Raw genomic sequence first — 25,111 nt, 5'->3', positions numbered from 1 at the left:
CTTGCCATTCCTGGGCTCAGAATGCTCCAGGGATTCCTTAATATGTATGCTTCCTTTTACCTTGCCAAAAGCCCATGTTTTCCATCTAATCACTCTGTCTTGGAAGTGCAGATGAAAAACGGGGAATAATTTAATTCAACAAAGGCACATTTTTAGCTAGGCTGAATCTGTTGGGGAGAGAAGAGATGGGACAGAGGATAGTGGAAATGATGTGACAGAATAGTCACGTCTACAAGGGGAAGGGACCTTTCTTGCATTTCAGGCCCTTTTCTTAACTTAAGAAGAATCTAAAGTTTTTCTTATGGCAAAAAAAAAAAAAATACCAACAAGTTGAAATTTTTTATTTTGGTAAAATGTACAAAGAGAATGTAATAGTCCATATACTGTGACCTCTAAACACTTAACAATTGATTTCTGTAAGATGCTGTTGTCCTTCATAGTTCAGATGCCTATCTTCTGTGAAAGCCCAACTTGCCTCCCCTTCAACCCATCAAATTAATTTGTCTTTTCAGAAGTCTTGCCGGATGTTTTCTTTGTTTGCCTCTCCATGTTGCTGCTTCATTTGAAAGATTTCATTTTCTAATTGCACAATAGTTCTTTCAATCTCGTAATTTTTACTGACCAGGGATACCCAACTAGAAAGACAAATAAGAAAATAAACAAAAAAAAAGAAAAAGAAAAAGAAAATCACTCAATGTAAAATTTCTCTTATAATATTTTCTTGTATATACATTTTCAGCCAGGGCCATAACACTAACCTTGACCTTTAACTTTCCATTTTAAAAAGTGAGGCACAACTGGTAGAAAATAAATAAAGGGTACGTGGAAGCTCTCTGTATTATTGAAATTATATGTCAATCTACAATTACCTTCAAAAATTTTAATTAAAAAAAGCAAATTAGAAGAGTTGAAGAGACAGGAAAGAGTGATGGAAGACAGTATTTAACTGGATTAACAGAAAGGAGGGACAACAGTGCAAAGGTGGTGTTGAAGAAAAATGGTGTAAAAATTTCTACAACTGATAAATTTTACAGATTCAAGGAGCCTTCCCATTCACCCAGAGATAATCTCTAGAACACATGAAAAGAAACACATGAATATTTAGAAGATATTAGCTTTGAGGAAAAATATGAAAAGATGTATAATAGACTGATAACATGGTTACGTGGAGGTAGAGGGGAATGTGGAACAAGGAAAATGATGTGGTGATGAGGGTGAATAGGGAAACAACAAAGCAAGAGAAAAAGCACCCTAAATACATGATTATATGTAGGGATTTACATTAACTGATGTGTACATGAAGAACATTTAAAAATAAAACATACACGAAGAGGAAAATACTGAGAGAAATTATCAAGAAAGTATGGAATGTCCCTTCTCTAAGAGTTAAAAAAAAAATCTAATTTTTCTCCCCCTTTAAAAGGAGATTATAGGTAGAATCCTATTCAGAGAAAGAAATACTGGAAAACGGGGCATTTGAAGAACAGCATCAATTAGCGGGGGTTGTTTTTGTTTATAACTCTCCCACTGCCTTCAAGTCCACTCTTCAGAGAGGCAGTGGCAGTGAAAAGTGGAATTCAGAAGAAAAGTGTATCTGACACTTGTGGTAGCCTATCTGAATACTGTTTGAATCATATTGCTGAATCTTGATCTTAAAATGTGCTAAGCAATTTAAAAGATGATGTAATTATGGATACTTACGTTGACTCCATTTCTCTTAATTTTGATCCAGCAGTGAGCTGCATGTTCTTTCGCTGCCAGTTTAAATCTTGAATATGTTTCCTGTAAAAAATTATTTATACAACCTACCTGTATTTTAACAAAAGACTAAAATCAACAGAAAAACCAATAGTCAATATAATACATCTTTACCCTTGAGAATAACAGGTACATACAGTTCATAAACTAATTTCAATAATTACCTTTTTTCTAATTATATTTCAATTACGAATTTCATAAAACATGCTTACTGTGAAAAACTAAACATATATACATATATGCACACACACAAAATAAAAACCCAAAGTTCCTCCTCCTTGGTAACTGCTGTTCAGTTTACGGTGGGCATCCTTACAGACTCTTTCCTGTATGTGTATGTGCATGGAGAGATTAGCTTTTTTAAATAAGTCAGACTATACAAATTATTCTGTAACTGTCTAGTTTTAAAATGCCTTTTCAATGTCTACAGAGTTGTAAATTACAAATGTCCTAGTAGAGATGTTTTCAGACCTTATCACCTTCACTCAGGATAAACCAAACACTATATGCTAGACAGAGTGGACCATCAACTGTTTAATCTCAAAAAGCTAAAGTCCATTGATTTCTTTTTCTTAACTCTTACTAAGGGTTCACCTAAACTTTATTCTAAAATTAGAGGAGAAAACAATTTACCTTAACTTCTGGAGCTCTTTCTGTGCGTGTTCAATCATATGAACTAGATTTCTAAGGAAGGAAAAGAAGAAAATCAGATTAACGTACACTATAATCTAATAGTACCATTAAAAGTGGAATTCTAAGGTCTGACAAGGTCAAATTTTTCTAAGTAGTTAATATTTATTGAGCTTTCTGTGCTAAACACCATGTTAGATAATCTATAAATATCAGCTAATTCTCTCAAGAATTCTTTGAGGTAAGTATGATTATATCACATGTGAGAACACTAACCTTAAAACAATTAAGTAACTTGGTTAAGGTGACAGCAAAGTCAGAGCTGAATTCTACTTCAAGTCTCTTGACCAAAACAGTTTAATGATACTCTGATTTTATGTACTTATGTCAGCTCTTAAATTGTCATTACTTTTCACAGAGAAGATGGGAAATATGAGTGTTCTCGTTTTAACTCCTTTATAGTTCTATGTTTCTGTATCTACATTTATCTTGTCATTCTCCCCTCCTGTCCACTGCTAACTAGAAAGAGAAAAAAACTGTTGTGGAAGGCTGGAGATTGATATTCCAGTCCAAGCTGGCTCTAGCTAGCACACGGGAAAAGTTGAGCAATACAGAATAGCATGCAATTCTTATCATTAGAGAAGTGATTCAAGGGTAGATTTCAACCTTTTTTTTATTGAGATATAATTCACACACATATCAATTTTCTCTAAATGCAGAAATTTCTTTTAAGGGTCCATATCAACCACACTGGCCCTCCTAGGCTCTTGCTCTAGATCCAAGTTTACTGGCTTTCGTAATTAAAATTTCCTGCTGTTCTCCTGAGTTCCTCTTCTATTTCTATTGACTGATTTCCTTTCTCTAAATGCAGTTCTTTCAAGATTTGGTGTTCAAACAGCTATGCCTCTCCAGGCTTTCCTTCAGCTTATCCCACTTTGCTTGACTTCAACAATCACTCCAAGACAATAAAGCCAGTACTTTTTTCCTGACCTCTGACCATTAACAGGGAGGTTTCCTTTGAATTACCTCTTCCTGAAAGCCCAGTTTATGGCTGTCTTCTCCCTCCTACCATGTTCCCTCTTAAGTATAGAGGTTCCTCCTTCAAGTACTCTGAACATATTTCTATTAAAATTTACTGCATTGTATCACAGGAGCCAGAAGACTTGAGTTCTACTTCCAACTCTACGCTAAACAGCTGTGTGTATCCTTGCATGAGTTACCTGAAATCCCTGGGCTAAGTCTGCTGATATGTAAAATTGGGGGCTGAACTTGAAGGTTTTCCTTGAGTTGCAAGCACAGAACTCTCTCCTTGTTAATGAATATATATTTTTTAAGCAGTCCTGCAACAAGACCTATTTAAAACTATAAAAGCTTTCTAACCAGCATGTCTGACACTCTCAAATATTTTCATGAGCAAAGAAAATTTACTTTGATAAGTTGTAGTACACCTCCTCTGGAGAAGCATCTATGGGATTTGGAGGAGACAAAATATGCTCAGGGGAATGGCCAACACTATAGAGTGTTATGTGGTTAAATGGAAAACAAGTGATAAGCATCATAATTTGTACAGTTACTCAGAGGTAGAAAGTACCAAAGGCAGAATTTCAATCAGGCAAGACAAAGAAGCAGATTACAGCTGCGCCTCATATAAACTTAATTTAGGTAGAATGTAAAGGCTTTCCAGGAGGACAAAACAAGAGTAAAGGACAGAACTAGTCTCAATTACAGTCTCTCGCCTCGAATACCATGTTAAAGTCTGTACCTTATCTTACAGGTAGTGGGGAATTATTAAAGATTTCAAGGCAAGTTGAAAGTGACATTCCTTCAATTTAATGTTTCTCCCCTAGTGCACACATATTTCCCTCCATTCATAGAATGTTCTCACTCTCTTCTAAATATCCAAATCTTACCCTTTTTAAATATCCCATTTTCTTTTAATTAAAATCATTGATACACAATCTTATAAAGGTTACAACATGTGGTTTCAACATTCCCCCACATTATCAAGTCCTCACCCCGCCCCCCATTAGTCACTATCTATCAGCATAGTAAGATTTTATAGTCATTACTTGTCTTTGTGCTGTACTGCCTTTCCTGTGACCTACCTGTATTGTGAGTGCTAATCACAGTGCTCCTTAATTCCCTTCTTCCCCCACCACTTCCCAACCCCTTTGGTAACCACTAGTCCCTTCTTGGAGTCTATGAGTTGCTGCTGTTTTGTTCCTTCAGTTTTGCTTTGCTGTTATACTCCACAAATGAGGGAAATCATTTGGTACTTGTCTTTCTCTGCCTGGCTTATTTCACTGAACATAATACCCTCTAGCTCCATCCATGATGCTGCAAATGGTAGGATTTGTTTTCTTCTTATGGCTGAATAATATTCCATTGTGTATATGTACTACATCTTCTTTATCCATTCATCTACTGATGGACATTTAGATTGCTTCCATACCTTGGCTACTGTAAACAGTGCTGTGATAAACATAGGGGTACATATGTCTTTTTGAATCAGGGTTCTTGTTTTTTTTGGGTAAATTCCTAGGAGTGGAATTACTGGGTCAAATTTTATTTCCATTTTTAGTTTTTTGAGGAACCTCAATATTGCTTTCCACAATGGTTGAACTAATTTACATTCCCACCAACAGTGTAGGAGGGTTCCCCTTTCTCCACATCCTGCCAGCATTTGCTGTTTTCCATCTGTTGGATGTTGGCCATCCTAACTGGTGTGCGGTGATATCTCATTGTAGTTTTAATTTGCATTTCCCTGATGATTAGCGATGTGCAGCATCTAATGACCTCAATTATTAATGTCTCTTCTCTGATCTCTGTAGTTTGAAGATCACAGCACATAATTCATCAATTGCCCCCATTCTGACAGAAGAGGACCACTGGTTATTTGGTACAGATTATTTTGTCTCAATTAGATAAAGCTTCTTGAGTAAAAGGATCACGTTTTTCCACTTTGTGAAATACATTTTTTTGATTGATCTGCCTCTTAAATTTCCTAATCATCCTGATCCCATTTTTCCTTTATCCCCCTTGCAACATATTCAAATAAATGGAACTGTTTGTTCCACAGTTTCCCAGCTTCTGGATTTTGCCCAATGAATCCTTATGTGGACATAAAAATTTAAAACATTTAATTCTAAAAATCTGAGGGAAGTATCATTTTGTGGTTTTGCTTTATTGTTTCAGGAAACATTGTTTTCTGCAGAGTCATGACGTTCTAGTGAACCTTTTTTCCTTAAACTCTACTTAATAGCAGAATTTCAGGGTTCAAAGGGACCATTGAGATCATTTAACAACCAAATTTTACAAATAAGTAAACTAAACACCAGAGAGAGAACAAAATCCAAAGCTAATGCTAGTTACATGGAACAGAAATAGAAGCTCAGTGGTCTGACACTGTTTCTGGTGTTAATTCTCTACTTACAGTCAATTCTCATTATTTGCAGATTCTGTATTTGTGAATTTGCCTGCTCATGCAAACTTTTTTCTAACCCCAAAAGCAATACCTGTTCTCTGATCACTTGTGGGATCACTGAACATCAAAAACTTATGAGCTGTTGGATGTGCACTTTTCCAGCTGAAGTACAAGATGCTCTGCCTTTTTGTTTCAGGCCTCAGACAGAGATGATCAAAGACGGAATTTAATTTCCAACTTCGGCAAGTTACTTAACACTTCTAAACTTTCTTTTCTCTTTTACAAAATAAAGAAAACAGAATGTGCCAGATGAGTTGCTTTTAGGATTTAGGATTATAATATATGTGGGATATGTGTGAACACACATGTGTATGCACATTCCCCCTAAGAGAAATGATACAGTATTTGCTAAGGCCACTTGACAGAACCTCATAAGCAACCAATGAGAATTGACTGGATAAGTAATCCCCCACATTAAGGAGGACATTCTGCCAGATTGTGGTTTGTAAATCAGACCACAATACTCACTTTAATTAGAGTATTACACAATAAACAGTTTGGTTTAGATGCCCTTAGTACTCTTCCAACTTTGAGGTAGGTCTCAAAGCAGTGGTCTTTCCTACAGGTTGCAGTTCTAGGACATGATCCCAAGTGAAAGCCCAGTTATACTATTTTTATCCCAATTCCCACATTTAAAGAAAATACCAAAGGTGTGCGGGGAAGGGTTTAAAATAACACTAAAAACTTCTTACTCATTATATACTTTCCAGGCATTGCATCCATGCTGTGACATTAGTTCTAGATTTTCGATTCGAACTGCCTGATGCTCTAACTGGGCCATAGAATTGTTAACACATTCTTGCCATGCAGTAATGTCGTTTTTCTGACCTGAGGAAGGGGCTGGAAGTTCATATCTGCAATTAAACAACAATAAAACTCCATCATTCCCCAAACCTTTACTTCTCCTTCCAAAAGACTGCCTCAAGGGTTTATGTACACTGTAAAAATCACAGGACACTGGAGATGCAGACCTTGCAATTAGAAACCTATTTATTTTAAGAAACAATCAGTTTATAAGCAAGATTTAGCATCATTACATACAGCAGTAAAAAACTACTCAATGTGAATTTAACAGTAAACTACAATACTTTCATATAAAGCATTGTTGTATTATTAAAAGATGTTACCAAAGGTGTTTGTAATATATTAAGGGAAAAGAACAGGATACAAAAAAACTATGCTATTATTTTTGTAAAAAACACTACATCATCCAGTTTCTGATCCAAAGACCTACACTACTCTGAAGAAAAAAATGGGAAGGGATATAATTCCTTGCATTTGGACCTCACTCTATTCTCTCTTCATCCTATCCCATCTTTCAATACTGACAATATAGCCAGAAAATATGCTCTTCATAAATCTCAGCTCATTTTTGAGTCACTACAAATTAAGTTTTAATTTCTATTTTAATATTTTTTACTAGATACTGTAAAAGTCCAAATTATTCCTATGAAAGACTGAGGAATATGCAACTGGAATCAAAATAATAAACCACTGCCTTTAAAAAAAAAAGAAAAAAAAAAACAAGCTTACACATATACCATAATTGTAGCATTTTTCAAACTTCTGACTATACCCCACATAAGAGATATTTTACACGTGACCCAGTACACAAATACACATAGCTGAGAAGTTGTTTCACAAAACAATACTTACCTTTACATGCAATACATGCTGACATTTTCTACCCTATTTCCTTAAAAAAGTGCTGTGGTACCTTACTAAATTTACTTTATAATCCACTGCTTAATGGGTCACTTACCTATTGTTTAAAACATACTACCATACACTACAGCACAGAGAAGACAAGTAGTGACTCTAAAGCATCGTACTACGCTGATGGACAGTGACTGTAATGGGGAGTTATCTATTAACCACAGTGTTGCTCATGTGATTGTATATTAATGGTACCAAAAAAAAAATGCTGCCATAAAGGAGCCACTATCACAAAAATCCTTACAACACAGGCACCTGGAAATGGAAGAACTGAGGAGTCCTGTTAGTTGTTCTGCCTTTATCGCACACAATAGCCAGACAGGAAATGGAGCACAGCAAACCCAGTCCTCTGGTTCTACAGACTCAAAGCCCTCTTCTAATCTGTACAATATGCTGGCAGGACAGCACTACTGTTCACAGGACCTCTGCTTTGACATAGTGGGACTCATAATTTCATAGTTATCTTAGAGCTGAAAGGGACCTTAGATATCATGGCATCCAATTCTCCATGTTAAAGGAAGAAGCAAAGGGTGTTTTGGTTTTTTCCCTGAGGAAGGAGAAACAGTTTTGTAGAAAGTGGCACAGGAGGAGAACCAAAGTCAAACTATCCAGGCATTCTGTGTTTACTAATGCTGCCTGGTGTTAAGAAGGAAGCAGGGATCATGACAAGTCATTAATACTGGTTTCACTCTCTATCTGTTATCCGTGAAGAACTAGATGTCTAATTAGGAACATTTCCTTGGGAATTCTTAAACATGAACTTCATTACAATATACTATTCTCACTGTTGGATTTTGCATTTTTAGATAATGGTGCAAAGAATATTTTTAAACATTAATACAGGACTATGAGCCACTTAATACATAAAAAAACATAAACATGTAAAAACACAAGAATTTTCTCTTTTCAACACTGCTTTTTACATGGTTATAGCAGTTTTACTTGTAAATTAAAGCTAAACAATGATTTGAGTTCAGCTAAACCCAGAAAAAAGACTTACCGTTTCATACTGAGCAATTCAATTGGTTGTCGAGCTGCCAGTCTTTCAAATTCATTTCTCATTATGTCAGTCTGAGGTATAAATCAGAGAATTATTTCCAAAATCGTATGAACAAACTGAAATTAACAACCAACAAACGAATAATGAATCTAACCTACTTAAATATTCATATTTCTTACTACCCATTATAATGGATCATTTCCCTCCCCCCTCATATTCTCTGGGGGTAAGTGCACTGTAGGATCTGAAGCACACACACACATTTCCTATGTAAAGGGGTCTACAGAAGAGAAGGATTAATCTTAGATTAGTGCTTCTCAGTCCCAGCAGCACATCAGAATCAGTTGGAAGCTTTGAAAACAATTCCAGTGTGTCACATCTCACCCCTCTCCCCAACTCTGATTGAATTTTCTTAGAAAGAAACTGGACATGATTATAACTTTTGTTTTTAACTCACCAGCTGACTGTAAAGGGAAGCCAGTGTCGAGAACTATGGATCTCTGTATTCACTGAGGGCACAGGAAGAGAGGAGTAGACTTGGACATAAATAATTTGCTTTAGGACTGTTAGTCTAAACCTACACTTTCTTTTTGGTCCTGGCTGCCATTTTCACACTTTACTCTTTGCAGAGGAGGAAGAAGCAAAAGAAACCAGTTATGCTATCTGCTCTAACAGTTTTACTATTTTCAAAGATATGCTATACAAATGATTTCCCTCATTTGTGGAGTATAATAACGACGCAAAACTAAAGGAACAAAACAGCAACATACTCACAGACTCCAAGAAGGGACTAGTGGTTACCAAAGAGGAGCAGTGGGGGAGGGCAGGTGGGGAGGGAGGGAGAAGGGGATTGAGGGGTATCATGATTAGTTCACATGGTGTCAGGGGTGGGGGCGTCATGGGGAAGGCAGTGTAGCACAGAGAAGACAAGTAGTGACTGTGGCATCTTACTACACTGAAGGGGTATGGGAGGGTCTTGATAATATGGGTGAGTGTAGTAACCACATTGTTTTACATGTGAAACCTTCACAGGGTGTTTATCAGTGATACCTTAATAAAAAATAAAAAAAATAAAAAAATAAAGATATGGTATAGCTCTACTTCTTTAGGTCCATTATTTTGGTCAATATCCTATTCCACTTCTGTTCTGTATATTTCATGACCTGAAAGTAAAGAACTGCTTAAGTGAAATATTCATTTATAGTAGTATCTCAGTAATCCCACCTAATTTCCATTTTTTGAGGGTTTCACCTATCTTAACAATCAAACTAAAGAGTAAGCAAAAGAAGCCTTTCAGAAGCCCACACTCTTTAAGTTTTGCATTAAGCATTTCTTGTTGGAAAAAGTATTTTTTTGTATTATTGCTTAGTTACACACAACTCTATAAAGTGTGGTTATCTTAGTTTCCTTCAGAAAACTGAGACATTCTAGCTATAAGGCTATGCACAGTGACATACAAGGAGGAACAACTAACAGGTAATAGAGAAACTATAAAAATGCAGTGCAAGCCATCTGGAGCCCTGTAACAAAGGAAGGAGCCCTTATGTAATTCACACGGCCAGTAATAGACCTGGAATTTTAACTCAACTCTCTCCAAAGCTTGAGCCAAACATCAGGGGGCTAAGTCATGAAAAGAACTCTAGGTGTGTCTGGCACACAGTAAGTATTAATTAAATAAAACTGCCTTAGAAGTTCTTCATACATTCAACTGATAAATATCTGGTGCTTATGTGTAACAGGCACTGTTCTAAGTAATGAAGATTGAGTGGTGAAGACAAAAGAGATCCCTGAGCATGGAGCATTCTCATCCCCGCTTAGCTAGGCCTTCCTCAACCATCCTACCTAAAGCAGTCACCCAGCCACCCTCTATCCCTCACTACTTTAATTCTCTATATAGGTTTATCAATCTCAGTTGCTTAATTATGTCTTTGCCCTAGAAAGCTCCATGAGTATATAGACCTTGCCTATCCTTTTTCCCAATACCTGGTATATTTTATTTAATGAATACTTACTGTGTGCCAGACCATCATAAATAAATTTACTAATTTAAGAGCAGATTCGAAAAGGCAGATTAAGGAGTACTTAAGGTCTTGGCAAATTAGTTAGGCTTTCTAAGCTGCACTTTTTCCATCTTAAAAAATTGGCATAATAAGCATATAGTCATACAGTTCACAGGGCTATTTACAGGATTGAGAGAGTGAGCTCAGGACATTATTTAGCTCCTATTCTTTAAAAAGGTTAAATAATCAGTATCCTAATTACTAAGACAGAGGGCATATGTTGTATTTAAGAGAGCTAAAAAAAAAAACTGGTTCAACTATTTTAAAGTTTGTCATTGAGTGCAGTTATCCAAAACATTAAAAACTCAATCTAATAAGGAAGCATTGCTGTACTTAGTTCTTCATGTGGTAACATCTATATTTGGCTGACATTTAGAAAAAGGGAAACAGTGTATCAGAGGAACATCTCTCTCCTACTTAAAAACTTAACCAACATTTTTTTCTTGCTACTTCAATACAAATACTGCGTTTTAATAACAGAATTCTTTCATAAATACTTACCTATAATGGGAGAAACCCCAAACATATATTATTAAAATGCCTAATAGAATTCATTAATTTAGAAATGATATTTTACATTTCATTTAGCTCATTAGACACTATACAGTATCTTGGGTGCACTTCTAGGCTAAATATTTAAACGGTATATTACCGACATAGGGTTTGTTGCCTCAGTCATTCACACTGACTTGGTTAACACCTAGGCGTGGATACAAAGGTCGCCGTACAGTGGTTCTCAGAAGCTTAGCAAATGAGGCTTGTATGTATTTAAAAACTCTCCATCACTTGTTTTAGAATCGACCTTTGAGAGGAGAGGCTCCTTTTGAGAATTTACACAAGGAACCTAACTCGTAAAAACTGACACACTTATTTCTGCAGTTAGGTAGTTCGCAGAGTCCCAATTCTGAATCTCGGGATAAAAACCCTGGAGAAGGCTGATCTATTTAGGTGTTTCGCATGGACTGATTACACGTGTACAAATAGGTAAACAGCAGCTAGGCAAGCAATAGTTAAGTTCGGAATTTAAAACTCGCTTCTACGTGGCTAAGGCTCTCAATCCAAAATAAAGACTCACAGGACCCTAGTTCATACGGTGGGCTCACGACATTGCACTTACTTCAAAGGCAGAATAATCCGGGGCCGTCAGGTAGCTCAGGTAGTTCTTCGTAGGTCGGTATCTTCGAGTTTCTTCCTCCACTAGCGCCGCCGCCTAAGAACGAAACGGGGGCCAGGAGAGAGGCCGTAAATTATAAGACGCTTCTTCCAGCACTAAGGGCCAGCAAGCGCTGGGCCAGCTACACAGATACCCCGAACTCACCGCTTCCCGCACCCCAGGCGCTTCATAGCCTTGGTCAAAGTACGGCAGAGCATCCACCACAACCTCTCCGGCCACCAAACCCGTGCCCGCCATTCTCAGGCTCGCCTGAGTTTTCTGAGTCGGCGCAAATTCAGGTCCCTTTTATTACGCCTGCGCCAGCCGCTGATATACTCCCCGTCGCCTACGCGTTGGATTTGGCGCATGCTCAGGTGATAATTCCGAAAGCGCGCTCGCCCGGTTGGTTGGAATTGCCCGGCCATATTGTTTTGGTCGGACGTGACGTCCCGCACTCCGCTGTTTCCTAGATTCAAGGGAATTTCTCAATTTCCTGTCCCCGCCTGTTCCACTATTTTGCTTCCGACTGATAGCGCGTTGGAAAGAAGTTGGGCTTTTGGTCTCTTTCAGGAAGCTGGTATCTGGGAGGGGAATCCTTTAAATCGTTTGGAGGGGATACTGGCTTTAGGATTTGGCGGGGAGAAAGAACCTTGTTTTTCACTTAGGCTTCCTTTTCTACCTTCTCCCCTTAAACTTATTGTCTCTTGTGCTGGGCTTTGCTGCCCTTGAACTTTGCTGTATCCCCACCGTTCGTTCTCGGCGCCCTGACAATCAATTGGATCAGTGCAGTTCTTTCCTAGATTGTAGAAGTAGGCGCCAATATTCAAGTGAAGTCGCGAAGCTTTAGGATCTCCGTAAGAAAAGGAACCTGATCTTTAGGGATGGAGATTGAGATCGATAACTGCCCACCAACCCCAACTTTAAAAAACCCTGTCATTTTGCTTTCAAGGCCACAGAAAGTCCTATTATTTGCCTTTACGATTTCCGGTAATAGAATAGTGCCCCGCCTAGCCTCCCAGCCGCGCTCTGCTTCTTGGTCTCCGGCCCGTCGCTCCCACATCCCTGCGACTAAGTCAAAGACCAAATAAGGGTGTTATATTATATACCCTGACCGTCGTGCAATCTACATCCAGGCTTTGCTACGAGCCTGAAAATGTTGGCCCCGGTTGGTAAATCTGGTTAGTGTTCAGGATCGATTTGGATTATCTTTTAACCTACCATCACATAAATGTGCTAGCTATAGATTTAAGTAGAAGTTAAGTAGAAGATTTTTGCATCTTAGGCAATTTTATTTAAAATTCTCCAGGAGATCCACGGAACTTTTGTGCTCACTCATTAAAAGATCTGTAAACAATATTTTACACAAACTTGAGCAATTTTGCAAACATGCTCGGAATTCATACTTTACAAAAACAAAACAAAAAACAGACCTAAAAAAAGGAAACTGCTTCAGCTCTCAGGGATAAAACACAGTCATCCCTGAGAAAAAGGTCTCAGAGAGATGGCCAAGATCCACCACAATAACGTACACTCTAATGAGAACTTAATTCCCAATTAATTGTTCCCTCAGGGTTGGAGTGTTAGAAGAGGCCAAATATGGAGATGTTCTCTTAGGAGCCCCGCTGGGGTAAGCTTCTTAAACATTTCTTAAAAGACACAGGCTCAGTACTGTTTTCTGGATCTACATCTATAGGAATTAACAGCACCAGTCTCAAAATGGTGTCTGTTTCAGATAAATTCATGCAAACCCAAATTAGTTGTAATGACAGTATTGTACACATCAATAAAGTGTATCATAATACAACCTGTAAGATTGTTAGGCTTGAATACTTTTATGACAGTTAAGAACAGCTGGAGTTGAAGAAAACAAATGGCATTTACTAAAATTGCACCATTCCTGACAAATTCCTCTTCCCAGTCACCACCACCACTTTAAATATTTAGGGCTGGGGCAATTATACAGTGTGTGTGCAGGAAATGTTCATATTCTGGGTTCATATTCCAATTTAACTAGAGCAAGAAGATCAGCAATTCTTGGGAAACCAAAAAAGTATCTCATTTAGGCATTTGAAGTTTGAATTTCCTTATCCTCAGAGCTGAGAGTTGGCTCTAGTATACTTCAGCTTAAAAGAGAACTTTTTTAATAGCTATATTCCCACAGAGCTCAAATTTCCTGCAGGGCTAACCGATTTTCTCTGTGTTCATAAACAAATAGTCCTGTCTTCAGTTCTGGCTCTGTTGTGCAATTTGGGACAAGTCATTTAATCTCTTTGAATTCCAGTTTCTTCATTAGTAAAATGGAGATGCAAATAACTCATGAAGTTGACTAAAAGACTGAGTAAGATGACATATATGTTCATGTACAATAGTGCATGGCACAGGGTGGACACTTAAAAAAAAAAACTGGTTCTCATGCCCTTGAAAGAACATTTTCCTATTAACTATAATGCCACAAAGTTTATCATTGATATGCATGACAAGCTATTCAAATGTCACATAATGTTGAGAAGTTGCAAGATGTCTGCTTCTATATGATAACAGCCCTAATAAGTAGGGTTTCCATATAAGTGAGATTCCCCTAGACAGAACATTAAAAAAAAAAGATACATGATGAGTATATTTCTAAGCTCCAACAGCCCCATAGCTGCCATGGTAGTTCAGTGTTGAGATTATGTGTGCAGGGATAGTGTTCTACACTTTTATCATGCCTCCCTAGTGCCTTAAACTCAGCAGTTCTCTCATTGTGTTAATCTTTGAGCTGTTTTTTTAACTGGAACACTAAGTCTTTCCCTCGTAAAAGACAAGTGCCTTCACAGATGAATAATGAAACACAAATGAGCCCAAGAATCAAACAGAGAAGGCCACTTAAAAAAACCCAGGAGACAGAGTAAAGAAAGCACTGGTTCCAGACTACTCCCAACAATTCTCCAGTGACCACCACAGCAGCAACAGGAGACTCCTCCTGCAAGAGCCTGGCCCACTCTGTAACCTTTCCAGCTTCCCAGGCTGTTGTGGAATACGTCAGGGCGGCCTGAGTCTTGGAAATGGATTTTCTTTAGCACTTTTTGTTCTCTTTTAGGATGGAGGTGGTCACTCAAAGATTTTATTTCTTCTGCAGAAATTTCATTTTACTTCCTAAAAGGAGAAAAGAGTAGAGTGGGCTCTCATTGGTTCATTTTTATTTATTTTACATTATTTGAAGCAAGGTATTAACAATCTAGTCATTCAAAACAGCCCAGGAGTAAGCTGCCATCTCAGGCTGTCAGTAAAACCCCGAGTGTCTAATTGTAGAGATAGAAGTCACACATTATCTAATCCAGTGGCTTTCAACCCTAATTCTAGGTTCAAATCACCTGGCTTGCTCCCTAGTGATTTCTTGGAGCTCGGGGTAGGAGGGGATTTTTATTTAAGCTCCCCAGAGATTATACTATTGTATTCAGAGCTGAGAACCACTGTTACAGTATAAAGTATGAAATATGCCATAGTATAAAGATGAAATACCTTTAGGCATAAATTGTCCATGGTTTCTCAGCTAGTTAAGGATAGGGCCTAATTTTTTATTTTACTTTATTTATTTATATTGAAGTATAGTTGATAAACCATATTCTATTGGTTTCAAGTATACAGCATATGATTCAACAGTTACATAAATTATTAAATCCTCACCCGTCAAAATGGAAAGACGTTACAGATAGGGCTTAATTTTAATTACGGGCATATATTTTAAAGACCAATAGAATTACCACAGAATATAGGTTCTTCAGTGTTTTGGGCTACCACATGACTTACTGTTCTCCCATATTATACTTGATAATTAAAAGTTAATTATAATTGAAAAATCACAAACAACTGTGCTTCTTTATGAAATATAAAGTTAGAGACTTCCAGGAAATCTTTCACCTCAGATCCTCTCTAAACCAGGTGTTTTTAATTTGGAGTCTAGGGATGGGCTCCAAGGTGCATGAACTGTATGCAAAATTGTATGCAAAATTTTTCCCAGAAAACTTTTTTTTCTGGGAAAAAGGTCCACAGTTTTTATAAGATTCTCCCAGGAAGGTGACCTAGAAAACATTAATAACCATGATATGCAGATTATTATATCATACAGGAGCTTAATTTAAGGAAAATGGTCCCATGGACAACTGACGGAGAATTCCAACCTCCGAGGAAGACTTCTTGTTCTCTAAAACACTTTGGAACTAAGGTCACGGTTTCTAGTCAGCCTACTTGTTATATTGTTGATCTGATTATAAAGTTTGTGTGATGAGGTGTGCTTATTGCAAAGTATTTTCAACCACATTTATCTAACAGGAAGACACAGCAACTCACCAAGACTCCGCAAAATTCTATTTACCCCACTGGGCTCAGACTCAGGAATTGTTTCCAAATACTGGAGGGCCCGGACCTCAAACAAACCTATAAGGAAAATGCACGTTGTGAAATTGTCTAACACTCAAGATTGAAATCAAGTTGAATGAAACTCTGTGCTCACTATCAACACACTTCCATAGCTAAAACAATATTACAAAGTAAATATTTCTCAAAATAAACAACTCAGATATTGAGCCCTTATAGCTTTATGCTGTTTTTTGGTTTATATTATTTTGAAACCTTTCAAGCACTCACTAAATAGAGAGGCAAAACTTTATGATGAAACTGACCTTTCACCCCACTTTTCCGAAGCTCTCGGTCCTGGATGAATCCTGCAAACATCTGAGTTTCCATGAAGAGATCCAGGAAATGGCGTACACTTCGTGAGGTGTGGGATTTACGGAATGGCTCCCTTTGGAATACACGCTCCCCATGCTCCGTGACAGTCATACTCAAAGAATAATGTCCCACAAGCTCCACAAAAAACCTGACAAATGCCTCAGACACCAGAGAGTTGAGGATAACATCTGCTGCAAAATGAAAAAAAAAAAGAAAGAAAAGAAAAAATATCCCTTAAATTTTGTTTATGAAAACACTGGCTTGTTATGAAAGTAATGCCATGGAAATCATAATCAAAGAACTGACAAATGTAGGAATCCTCATTCTTAGCTTTCTTGCTCTTTCCATGACCTGCAAAAATCAAGTGGCTTATATCTTACCTTCATTTTCTTCCCACACTTACTCTTTACATGTTTCCCCCTGGCTTGCACATCTGTGATTTTCACTCTAACTGCTCTTTCAAAGGCCATCACTGAGAACTAGCCAAATTTTATCTGCTCTTCTACTTTTATTGTCGTTTAAATTCTACACTGCATTTGTGCTGACCTCTTTTTCATTCCTCTCATCTCCCACAACTTTATCCTCTCCTCATTTCCTCATTCCTTGCCTGCCTTTATGACTGCACATGTTTTTCTCTTGCCTCTTCTTCCTCTTCCTGACCATGGTCCTCAGACCACTTTTCTTCAACATTCCTTTCTTAAAGAGCTAACTGGAATAGCAATAGAGCTGGCTTTTCACGTTGATAATTCCCAGTCTGAGATGTCCAGCTCTGGTAATTCACCAAAACTCACCTTCTACATTTTCAGGCTACCTGTGGTTAATCATCATTTGGCTGTCCCATTAGCACTTTAATTCTGTTTGTCTAAAAGTCACCATTTCCCCTTTTGGGGAATTGGTAGAATAATGAATCAAATCAATCAAATAATGAATCAAACAATACATTTCCCAAACCAAATTCATTATATTTCTCCACCAATCAATTTCTCTCTTAACTTTCCCATTTCCTATTGCACCATGATTATTCCATGATAAATAATAATTTACTGAGTGCTTAAGATGGGTCAGGCACTGCATGAAGTGCTCTTACAAATGTAATAATTCAATGAGGTAGGTATTATTATTCCTTTTTACAGCTGAGGAAATTGAAGCTTGAAACAAAGACGTTTTCCAGGGTCTTCTCATCTAGTACAGTGGAAAAGCTGCTGGATGCCCAAGGCAGGTGATTCTTGACCATTATGATATGCTACAATACATGGCCCTCCAGGTTCTAGGCTCAAAGAATTTTTATTATATATCCCATTTTTTTTCTCTCACAATGTCTCTTGCTCTTTCCTATGGGCTCCACCCTGAACTGGGTATCAGGGACCTAGGTTTAGTCAGAGTTCCACCATGAAGCAGCTGAATATAGAGGGCAACTTGCTCTACCTCTCCTATCCTCTCCCTATCTGTATAATGAGGTGGCTGCTGGGCAATTTCTATAGTGTCTTCTGCTATTACCTTTTGAATCTAACCTATCTTTTGTTTTGTTTTGTTTTGTTCAACAGACTTCCTTCTCATCTCTTCCATCTGCAGCTGAGACTCCACGGTCCATCAGCTGCTTTTATTATCAACACTTTTTCCCTTCCCTCCCATCCCCTCTATTTACCATCCCATTTCACCTCCACTTTGCAGCAAAATTTATTGGAAGAGTTGTTTGTACCTATTATACCCACTTTCTTACACCTAATTCCCTTTCTTTTTAAAATTTTGTTTTTCTATAATTTATCTCATATTATTTGTTTCTGTTTCAATGTATATGCTTTATATGTTCTTTTGCATGTAAGAATATTTCATAAGGTCAGCAGTGAAATGAATACACAAGTATCCACCACAAAGCTTAAACCAGAACATCACATGTATTTTTGAAGCTCTCTGTGGGATCCCCTCTCAGTGTTGTTGTTCACCTACTCTCCAATAGAGGGCGACCACCATTTGGAATTTTGTATTTATCAGTCCCTTGCTTTACATTATAGTTTCACTACATACACACACAATCCCAACAACATATTGTTAGGTTTTGTATGTCTTTGCACATTATATGAAACATGATGTTCGTCAGCAACTCACTTTTTTATTCAATCTGTGTTTTTAAGATTCTTTTTTAATGCTATATTCCTCTGTTAATGGACATTCAGGTTATTTTTAGTTTTTGCTATCACATATGATATGCCAATAGAAATTATTGAATTTGTTTCCTAGTTTTCATCTGCAAGAGTTTCTCTAGAGTATACATGTAAAAATAGAATTGCTGGGTTAGAGGATATGTATACTTTTCTTTTTTTAAAAACAATTTAAATTAATTATTTTACTGTTCTGGAAGTCAGAAGTCCAAAACAAGTCTCACTGGGCTAAAGTTAAGGTATCAACAGAGCTCAGTCCTTCCTGAGAGAAGAATCTCTGTTTCCCTGCATTTTCCAGCTTCTAGAGGATGCCTGCGTCATGTGGCTCAGTCCCTTCTTTCATCTTCCAAGTATGCAGTGTAGAATCTTTCAAACTCTCCCTTTTCCTGATCTCTGCTTTTGTTATATTGCCTTCTTTCACTCTTTGTCTTCTTGTTAAGACCCTGGTGATGTGCCCTCCGGGACAAATCTAGGTTACCATCTCCATTTCAGGAGCCTTAACATAATCTCATCTGTTAAGTTACATTTTTTTTTAATTAAAAATTTTTTTAAGGTATTATTGATATACAATCTTATGAAGGCTTCACATGAAAAAGAATGTGGTTACTACATTCACCCATATTATCGAGCACCCCCCCATACCCCATTGCAGTCACTGTCCATCAGTGTGGTAAGATGCCAGAGAGTCACTATTTGCCTTCTCTGTGCTACACTGTCTTCCCTGTGATCTTCCACACACCATTTGTGTCAACCATAATACCCTTCAATATGCCTACTCCCTCCTTCCCCACCTCCCCTCTCCCACCCCTCCCCTTTGGTAACCACTAGTCCTTTCTTGAACTCTGAGTCTGCTGCTGTTTTGCTCCTTCAGTTTTGCTTCATTCTTAATACTCCACAAATGAGGGAAATCATTTGATACTTGCCTTTCACTGCCTGGCTTATTTCACTGAGCATTATATCCTCCAGCTGCATCCATGTTGTTGCAAATGGTAGGATTTGTGTCTTTCTTATGGCTAAATGTTATTACATTGTGTATATGTACCCATCTTCTTTATCCATTCATCTGATGGACACTTTGGTTGCATCCATACCTTGGCTATTCTAAATAGTGCTGTGATAAACAGAGGGGTGCGTATGTCTTTTTGAATCTGAGAACTTGTATTCTTTGGGTAAATTCCTAGGAGTGGAATTCCTGGGTCAAATGGTATTTCTAATTTTAGTTTTTTGAGGAACCTCATATTGCTTTCCACAATGGTTGAACTAGCTTACATTCCCACCAGCTGTGTAGGAGGGTTCCCCTTTCTTCACATCCTCACCAGCATTTGTTGTTCTTAGTCTTTTTGATGCTGGCCATCCTTACTGGTGTGACATGATATGTCATTGTGGTTTTAATCTGTATTTCCCTGATAATTAGTGATGTGGAGCATCTTTTCATGTGCCTGTGGGCCACCTGAATTTCTTCTTTGGAGAACTGTCTTGTTCATATCCTCCGCCCATTTTTTAATTAGCTTATTTGCTTTTTGGTTGTTGAGGCGTGTGAGTTCTTTATATATTTTGAATATTAACCCCTTGTCAGATATGTCATTTATGAATATATTCTCCCATACTTTAGGATGTCTTTTTGTTCTGTTGATGGTGTCCTTTGCAGAAGCTTTTTAGTTTGATATAGTATTCATTTTTGTTTTCTTTTCCCTTGCTTAAGGAGATGCATTCAGGAAAAAGTGGCTCATGTTTGTATTCAGTAGATTTTTGCCTATGTTGTCCTCTAAGAGTTTTATGGTTTCATGACTTCAGGTCTTTGATTCATTTCGAGTTTACTTTTGTGTATGGGCTTAGACAAGAATCCAGTATCATTCTCTTGCATGTTGCGGTCCAGTTTTGCCAACACCAGTTGTTGAAGAGGCTGTCATTTCCTCACTGTATGTCCATGGCTCCTTTATTGTATATTAATTGGTCATATATGCTTGGGTTTATATCTGGGCTTTGTAGTCTGTTCCATTGGTCTACAGTTATGTTCTTGTGCCAGTACCAAATTGTCTTGATTACTGTGGCTTTGTAGTGGAGTTTGAAGTTAGGGAGCATGATTCCCCCAGCTTAATTCTTCCTTCTCAGGATTACTTTGGCTATTCAGGGTCTTTTGTGGTTCCATATGAATTTTAGAATTATTTGCTCTAGTTTGTTGAAGAATACTGTTGGTATTTTGATAGGGATTGCATTGAATCTGTTGATTGCTTTAGGCAGGATGGCCATTTTGAAATATTAAATCTTCCTATCCATGAGCATGGGATGTGTTTCCATTTGTTAGTATCCTCTTTAATTTCTCTTCAGAGTATCTTGTAGTTTTCAGTGTATAGGTCTTTCACTTCCTTGGTTAGGTTTATTCCTAGGTATTTTATTCTTTTTGATGCAATTGTGAATGGAATTATTTTCCTGATTTCTCTTTCTGCTAGTTTGTTGTTAGTGTATAGGAATGCAACAGATTTCTGTGTAGTAATTTTGTATTCTGCAACTTTGCTGAACTCAGATATTAGATCTAGCAGTTTTGGGGTGGATTCTTTAGGGGTTTTTTATGTACAATATCATGTCATCTGTAAACAGTGATGGTTTGACTTCTTCCTTACCAATCTGGATGCCTTGTATTTCTTTGTGTTGTCTGATTGCCATGGCTAGAACCTCCAGAACTATGTTGAATAAAAGTGGGGAGAGTGGGCATCCCTGTCTTGTTCCGATCTTAGGGGAAAGGCTTTCAGCCTCTCACTGTTAAGTATGATGTTGGTTGTGGGTTTGTCATATATGGCCTTTATTATGTTGAGGTACTTGCCCTCTATACCCATTTTGTTGAGAGTTTTTATCATGAATGGATGCTGAATTTTGTCGAATGCTATTTTGGCATCTATGGAGATGATCATATGGTTTTTGTCCTTTTTGTTGATGTGGTGGATGATGTTGATGGATTTTCTAATATTGTACCATCCTTGCATCCCTGGAATACATCCTACTTGATCATGATGGATGATCCTCTTGATGTATTTTTGTTTGGTTTGCTAATATTTTGTTGAGTATTTTTGCATCGATATTCATCAAGGATATTGGTCTGTAATTTTCTTTTTTGTGTTGTCTTTGCCTGGTTTTGGTATTAGAGTGATGCTGGCTTCTTAGAATGAGTTTGGAAGTTTTCCCTCCTCTTCCACTTTTTGGAAAACTTTAAGGAAGGTGGGTATTAGGTCTTCACTAAATGTTTGATAAAATTCAGTGGTGAAGCCATCTGGTCCAGGCATTTTGTTCTTAGGTAGTTTTTTGATTACCAATTCAATTTTGTTGCTGCCAGTTGGTCTGTTCAGAGTTTCATTTCTTTCTGGGTCAGCCTTGGAAGGTTGTATTTTTCTAGAAAGTTGTCCATTTTTCTTGGTTATTCAGTTTGTTAGCACATAACTTTTCATGGTATTCTCTAATAATTCTTTGTATTTCTGTGGTTGATTTTTCCTTTCTCATTTTTGACTCTTTTTATGTGTGTAGACTCTCTTTTTCTCTTGATAAGTCTGGCTAGGGGTTTATCTATTAATTTTCTCAAAGAACCAGCTCCTACCTTCATTGATTCTTTCTATTGTTTTATTCTTCTCGATTATATTTATTTCTGCTCTATTCTTTTTTATGTCCCTTCTTCTACTGACTTTGGGCCTCATTTGTTCTTCTTTTACTAGTTTTGTTAGTTGTGAGTTTGGACTGTTCATATGGGATTGTTCTTCTTTCCTGAGGTAGGCCTGTGTTGCAATATACTTCCCTCTTAGCACAGCCTTCGCTGCATCCCACAGATTTTACAGTGTTGAATTATTGTTGTTATTTATCTCCATATATTGCTTGATTTCTGTTTTTATTTGGTCATTGATCCATTGGTTATTTAGGAGCATGTTGTTAAGCCTTCATATGTGTGGGATTTTTCATTTTCTTTGCATAATTTATTTTTAGTTTCATACCTTTGTGGTCTGAGGAGCTGGTTGGTGCAATTTCAATCTTTTTGAATTTACTGAGACTCTTTTTGTGGTCTAGTGTATGATCTATTCCTGAAAATGTTCCATGTGCACTTGGGAAGAATGTGTATTCTGCTGCTTTTGGATGTAGAGTTCTGTAGATGTCTGTTAGGTCCATCTGTTCCAATGTGTTGTCCAATGCCTCCTCTGTCTCCTTACTTATTTTCTGTCTGGTGGATCTGTCCTTTGGAGTGAGTGGAGTGCAGAAGTCTCTTAGAATGGATGCATTGAATTTTATTTCACCTTTTAATTCTGTTGGTATTTGTTTCACATATGCCGGTGCTCCTGTGTTGGGTGCATATATATTTATAATGGTTTTATCCTCTTGTTGGACTGACCCCTTTATCATTATATAATGTCTTTCTTTGTCTCTTGTTACTTTCTTTGTTTTGAAGTCTATTTTGTCTGATACAAGTACTGCAACTACTGCTTTTTTCTCTCTATTAGCTGCATGAAATATCTTTTTCCATCCCTTCACTTTTAGTCTGTGTATGTCTTTGAGTTTGAAGTGAGCCTCTTATAGGCAGCATACAGACAGGTAGATGGGTCTTGGCTTTTAATATTCTGTCCTTATCCTTGATCTCTGCCATTTTAATCATTATATCTTGGTGTTGTCTTTCTTGGGTCCCTTTTGTTGGGAGATCTTCACCTCCATGGCCTGAGAGACTATCTCCTTCCATAGATTGGGGAAGTTTTCAGCAATTACCTCCTCAAAGATACTTTTTATCCCTTTTTCTCTCTCTTCTTCTTCTTCTGGTACCCCTATAATATGAATACTGTTCTGTTTGGATTGGTCACACAGTTCTCTCAATATTGTTTCATTCCTAGAGACCTTTTTCCTCTCTGTGACACAGCTTCTTTGTATTCCTCTTCCCTAATTTCTATTTCAGTTTTCATCTCCTCCACCTTATCCAATCTGCTTTTAAATCCCTCCATTGTATTCTGTAATGATTGCATCTCTGTCCTGAATTTGTTCCTGAGTTCTTAAATATTTTTCTGTAACTCCATGAGCATGTTTATAATTTTTATTTTGAAACCTCTTTCAGGAAGATTGATGAATTCTATTTCACTTGACCCCTTTTCTGGTATTTTTGGGATTTTGGTTTGATTCAGGGTCCTTTGACATTTCATATTTGTATGCGGCGCCCTCTAGTGCCCAGAAGCTCTCCTCTCTGGAGCTGCTCAACCCTTGAAGCATTGTCAGGGGCTGCAGGGGAGCAGTGCTGGTGCCTGGTGGGAAGAAAGAGCTGTTTCTTGCTTCCTGATTGCTATGCCTGTCTCCACAGCCAGAATCAGTGGGCCGAACACACAGGTGTAAGCCTATGCTTTGCATTTGTAGCTGCTGTAGTTGGGGCTTCTCTCTGGCTGGCCTGACACCAGGGCAGGGACTGCCGGTTTGTGAGCCAGGTGTGGGTGGCCAGGAGGAAGGCACAGCAGGGTGCATATCACAGTGGGGGCCATTGGAGCTGTGTAGCCAGCCAGGGGCATGGAGTACCTGAAGCTCCTGAAAGTTCCCAACCTGCTGGGCAGAGTGTGCCCAGCTATTTTGTCTACCTGTCCTTTCTCCTGAGCAGTAAGCTCTGCACAATCCTTGCCCCTTTAGCAGCCCTCTTGCTGTTAGGAAGTCTCTCAGAGTGCCCGCCTTTCTTTTGTCCCAGAGCCGCTGGATATGGATCCCTGTTTTCCACAAGTGGCTGGAATTTCAGTCTCTCCAGGTATTCCACCTGTCTTAGCTTTCCAACCCCACTAATCACCAGAGCACCATGAAATGTAGGTTCATGCTCTCAGAGCAGATCTCCAGGGCTAGGTGTTCAGCAGCCCCAGGCCTCAACTCCCTCCCGGCTCTGTTTCTCTTCCTCCTACTGGTGAGCTGGGGTGGGGGAAGGGCTTGGGTCCTACTGTATCACGGTTTTGGTACATTACCCCGTTCCGTGAGGTCTATTCTTTTCTCCAGGTGTATGCAGTCTGGTGCAGCCTTCTTTCCTGTTGCTCTTTCAGGATTAGTTGTATTAATTATATTTTCATATTATATGTGGTTTTGGGAGGAGACCTCTGTCTCACCTCTCACGCCACCATCTTTAATCCTCTCTCTGTTCATATATATATATACTTTTAACTTTACTACATGATGTCAAATTGTTTTTTCCAAATGGGTGAACTAATTTACACATTCTCATAAACATCATCGGATTTAAAGTTTTGCCAATACAGTGGGCATAAAATTGTATCTCACTGTGGTTTTAGTTTATATTTTGATGTAACTATTTTGATGAGGTTGTATATCTCTTCAGATATGTCTTGGGTCTTTCAATATTGCCTCTTCTAGAAAATGGTCATTCATATCTTTTTCCAGGGTTTTTTTTTGCATTGTTCATATTTTTATTACTGAATTGTAGACATAAAAAATAATAAT

At 37.9% G+C, this 25,111-nt stretch overlaps 2 protein-coding genes across 6 annotated transcripts in view; both read right to left on the bottom strand.

The window, feature by feature from the left end:
• Positions 1 to 325: 325 nt before the first annotated feature.
• BCAS2 (BCAS2 pre-mRNA processing factor) lies at positions 326 to 12,914 on the bottom strand. 2 transcript variants are annotated; one of them, XM_017661812.3, is made up of 7 exons: positions 11,967 to 12,907; positions 11,766 to 11,858; positions 8,589 to 8,659; positions 6,565 to 6,726; positions 2,392 to 2,442; positions 1,702 to 1,782; positions 326 to 635 (listed from the first exon to the last, which is right to left on the bottom strand). In XM_017661812.3, the coding sequence occupies exons 1-7, from the start codon at positions 12,057 to 12,059 to the stop codon at positions 509 to 511; spliced, it is 678 nt and encodes a 225-aa protein (XP_017517301.1). In that variant the 5' UTR covers positions 12,060 to 12,907; the 3' UTR covers positions 326 to 508. The 2 variants fall into 2 exon arrangements, with proteins under 2 accessions (XP_017517301.1, XP_036875903.1); XM_037020008.2 differs by lacking the exon at positions 6,565 to 6,726 and having other exon boundaries at positions 11,967 to 12,914.
• Positions 12,915 to 13,062: 148 nt separating this feature from the next.
• The window catches only part of DENND2C (DENN domain containing 2C), an 82,367-nt gene continuing 70,318 nt past the window's right edge, over positions 13,063 to 25,111 (bottom strand). For 3 of the 4 annotated variants that reach the window (XM_017661807.3, XM_037020007.2, XM_017661808.3), the window contains exons 17-19: positions 16,463 to 16,702; positions 16,131 to 16,217; positions 13,063 to 14,936 (exon numbers count right to left, since the gene is read on the bottom strand). In XM_017661807.3, coding sequence (XP_017517296.1) covers positions 14,905 to 14,936; positions 16,131 to 16,217; positions 16,463 to 16,702 — 359 coding nt within the window. In that variant the 3' untranslated portion in view covers positions 13,063 to 14,904. The remainder of the gene's footprint in view (positions 14,937 to 16,130; positions 16,218 to 16,462; positions 16,703 to 25,111) is intronic. The other variant, XM_017661811.3, reaches the window with a different exon arrangement.

Source organism: Manis javanica, chromosome 4 (genome assembly GCF_040802235.1).
Source record: "Manis javanica isolate MJ-LG chromosome 4, MJ_LKY, whole genome shotgun sequence".
Taxonomy (NCBI): domain Eukaryota; kingdom Metazoa; phylum Chordata; class Mammalia; order Pholidota; family Manidae; genus Manis; species Manis javanica.
Note: the sequence above shows the minus strand (reverse complement) of the source record. Positions and strands in the feature narration are given on the sequence as shown.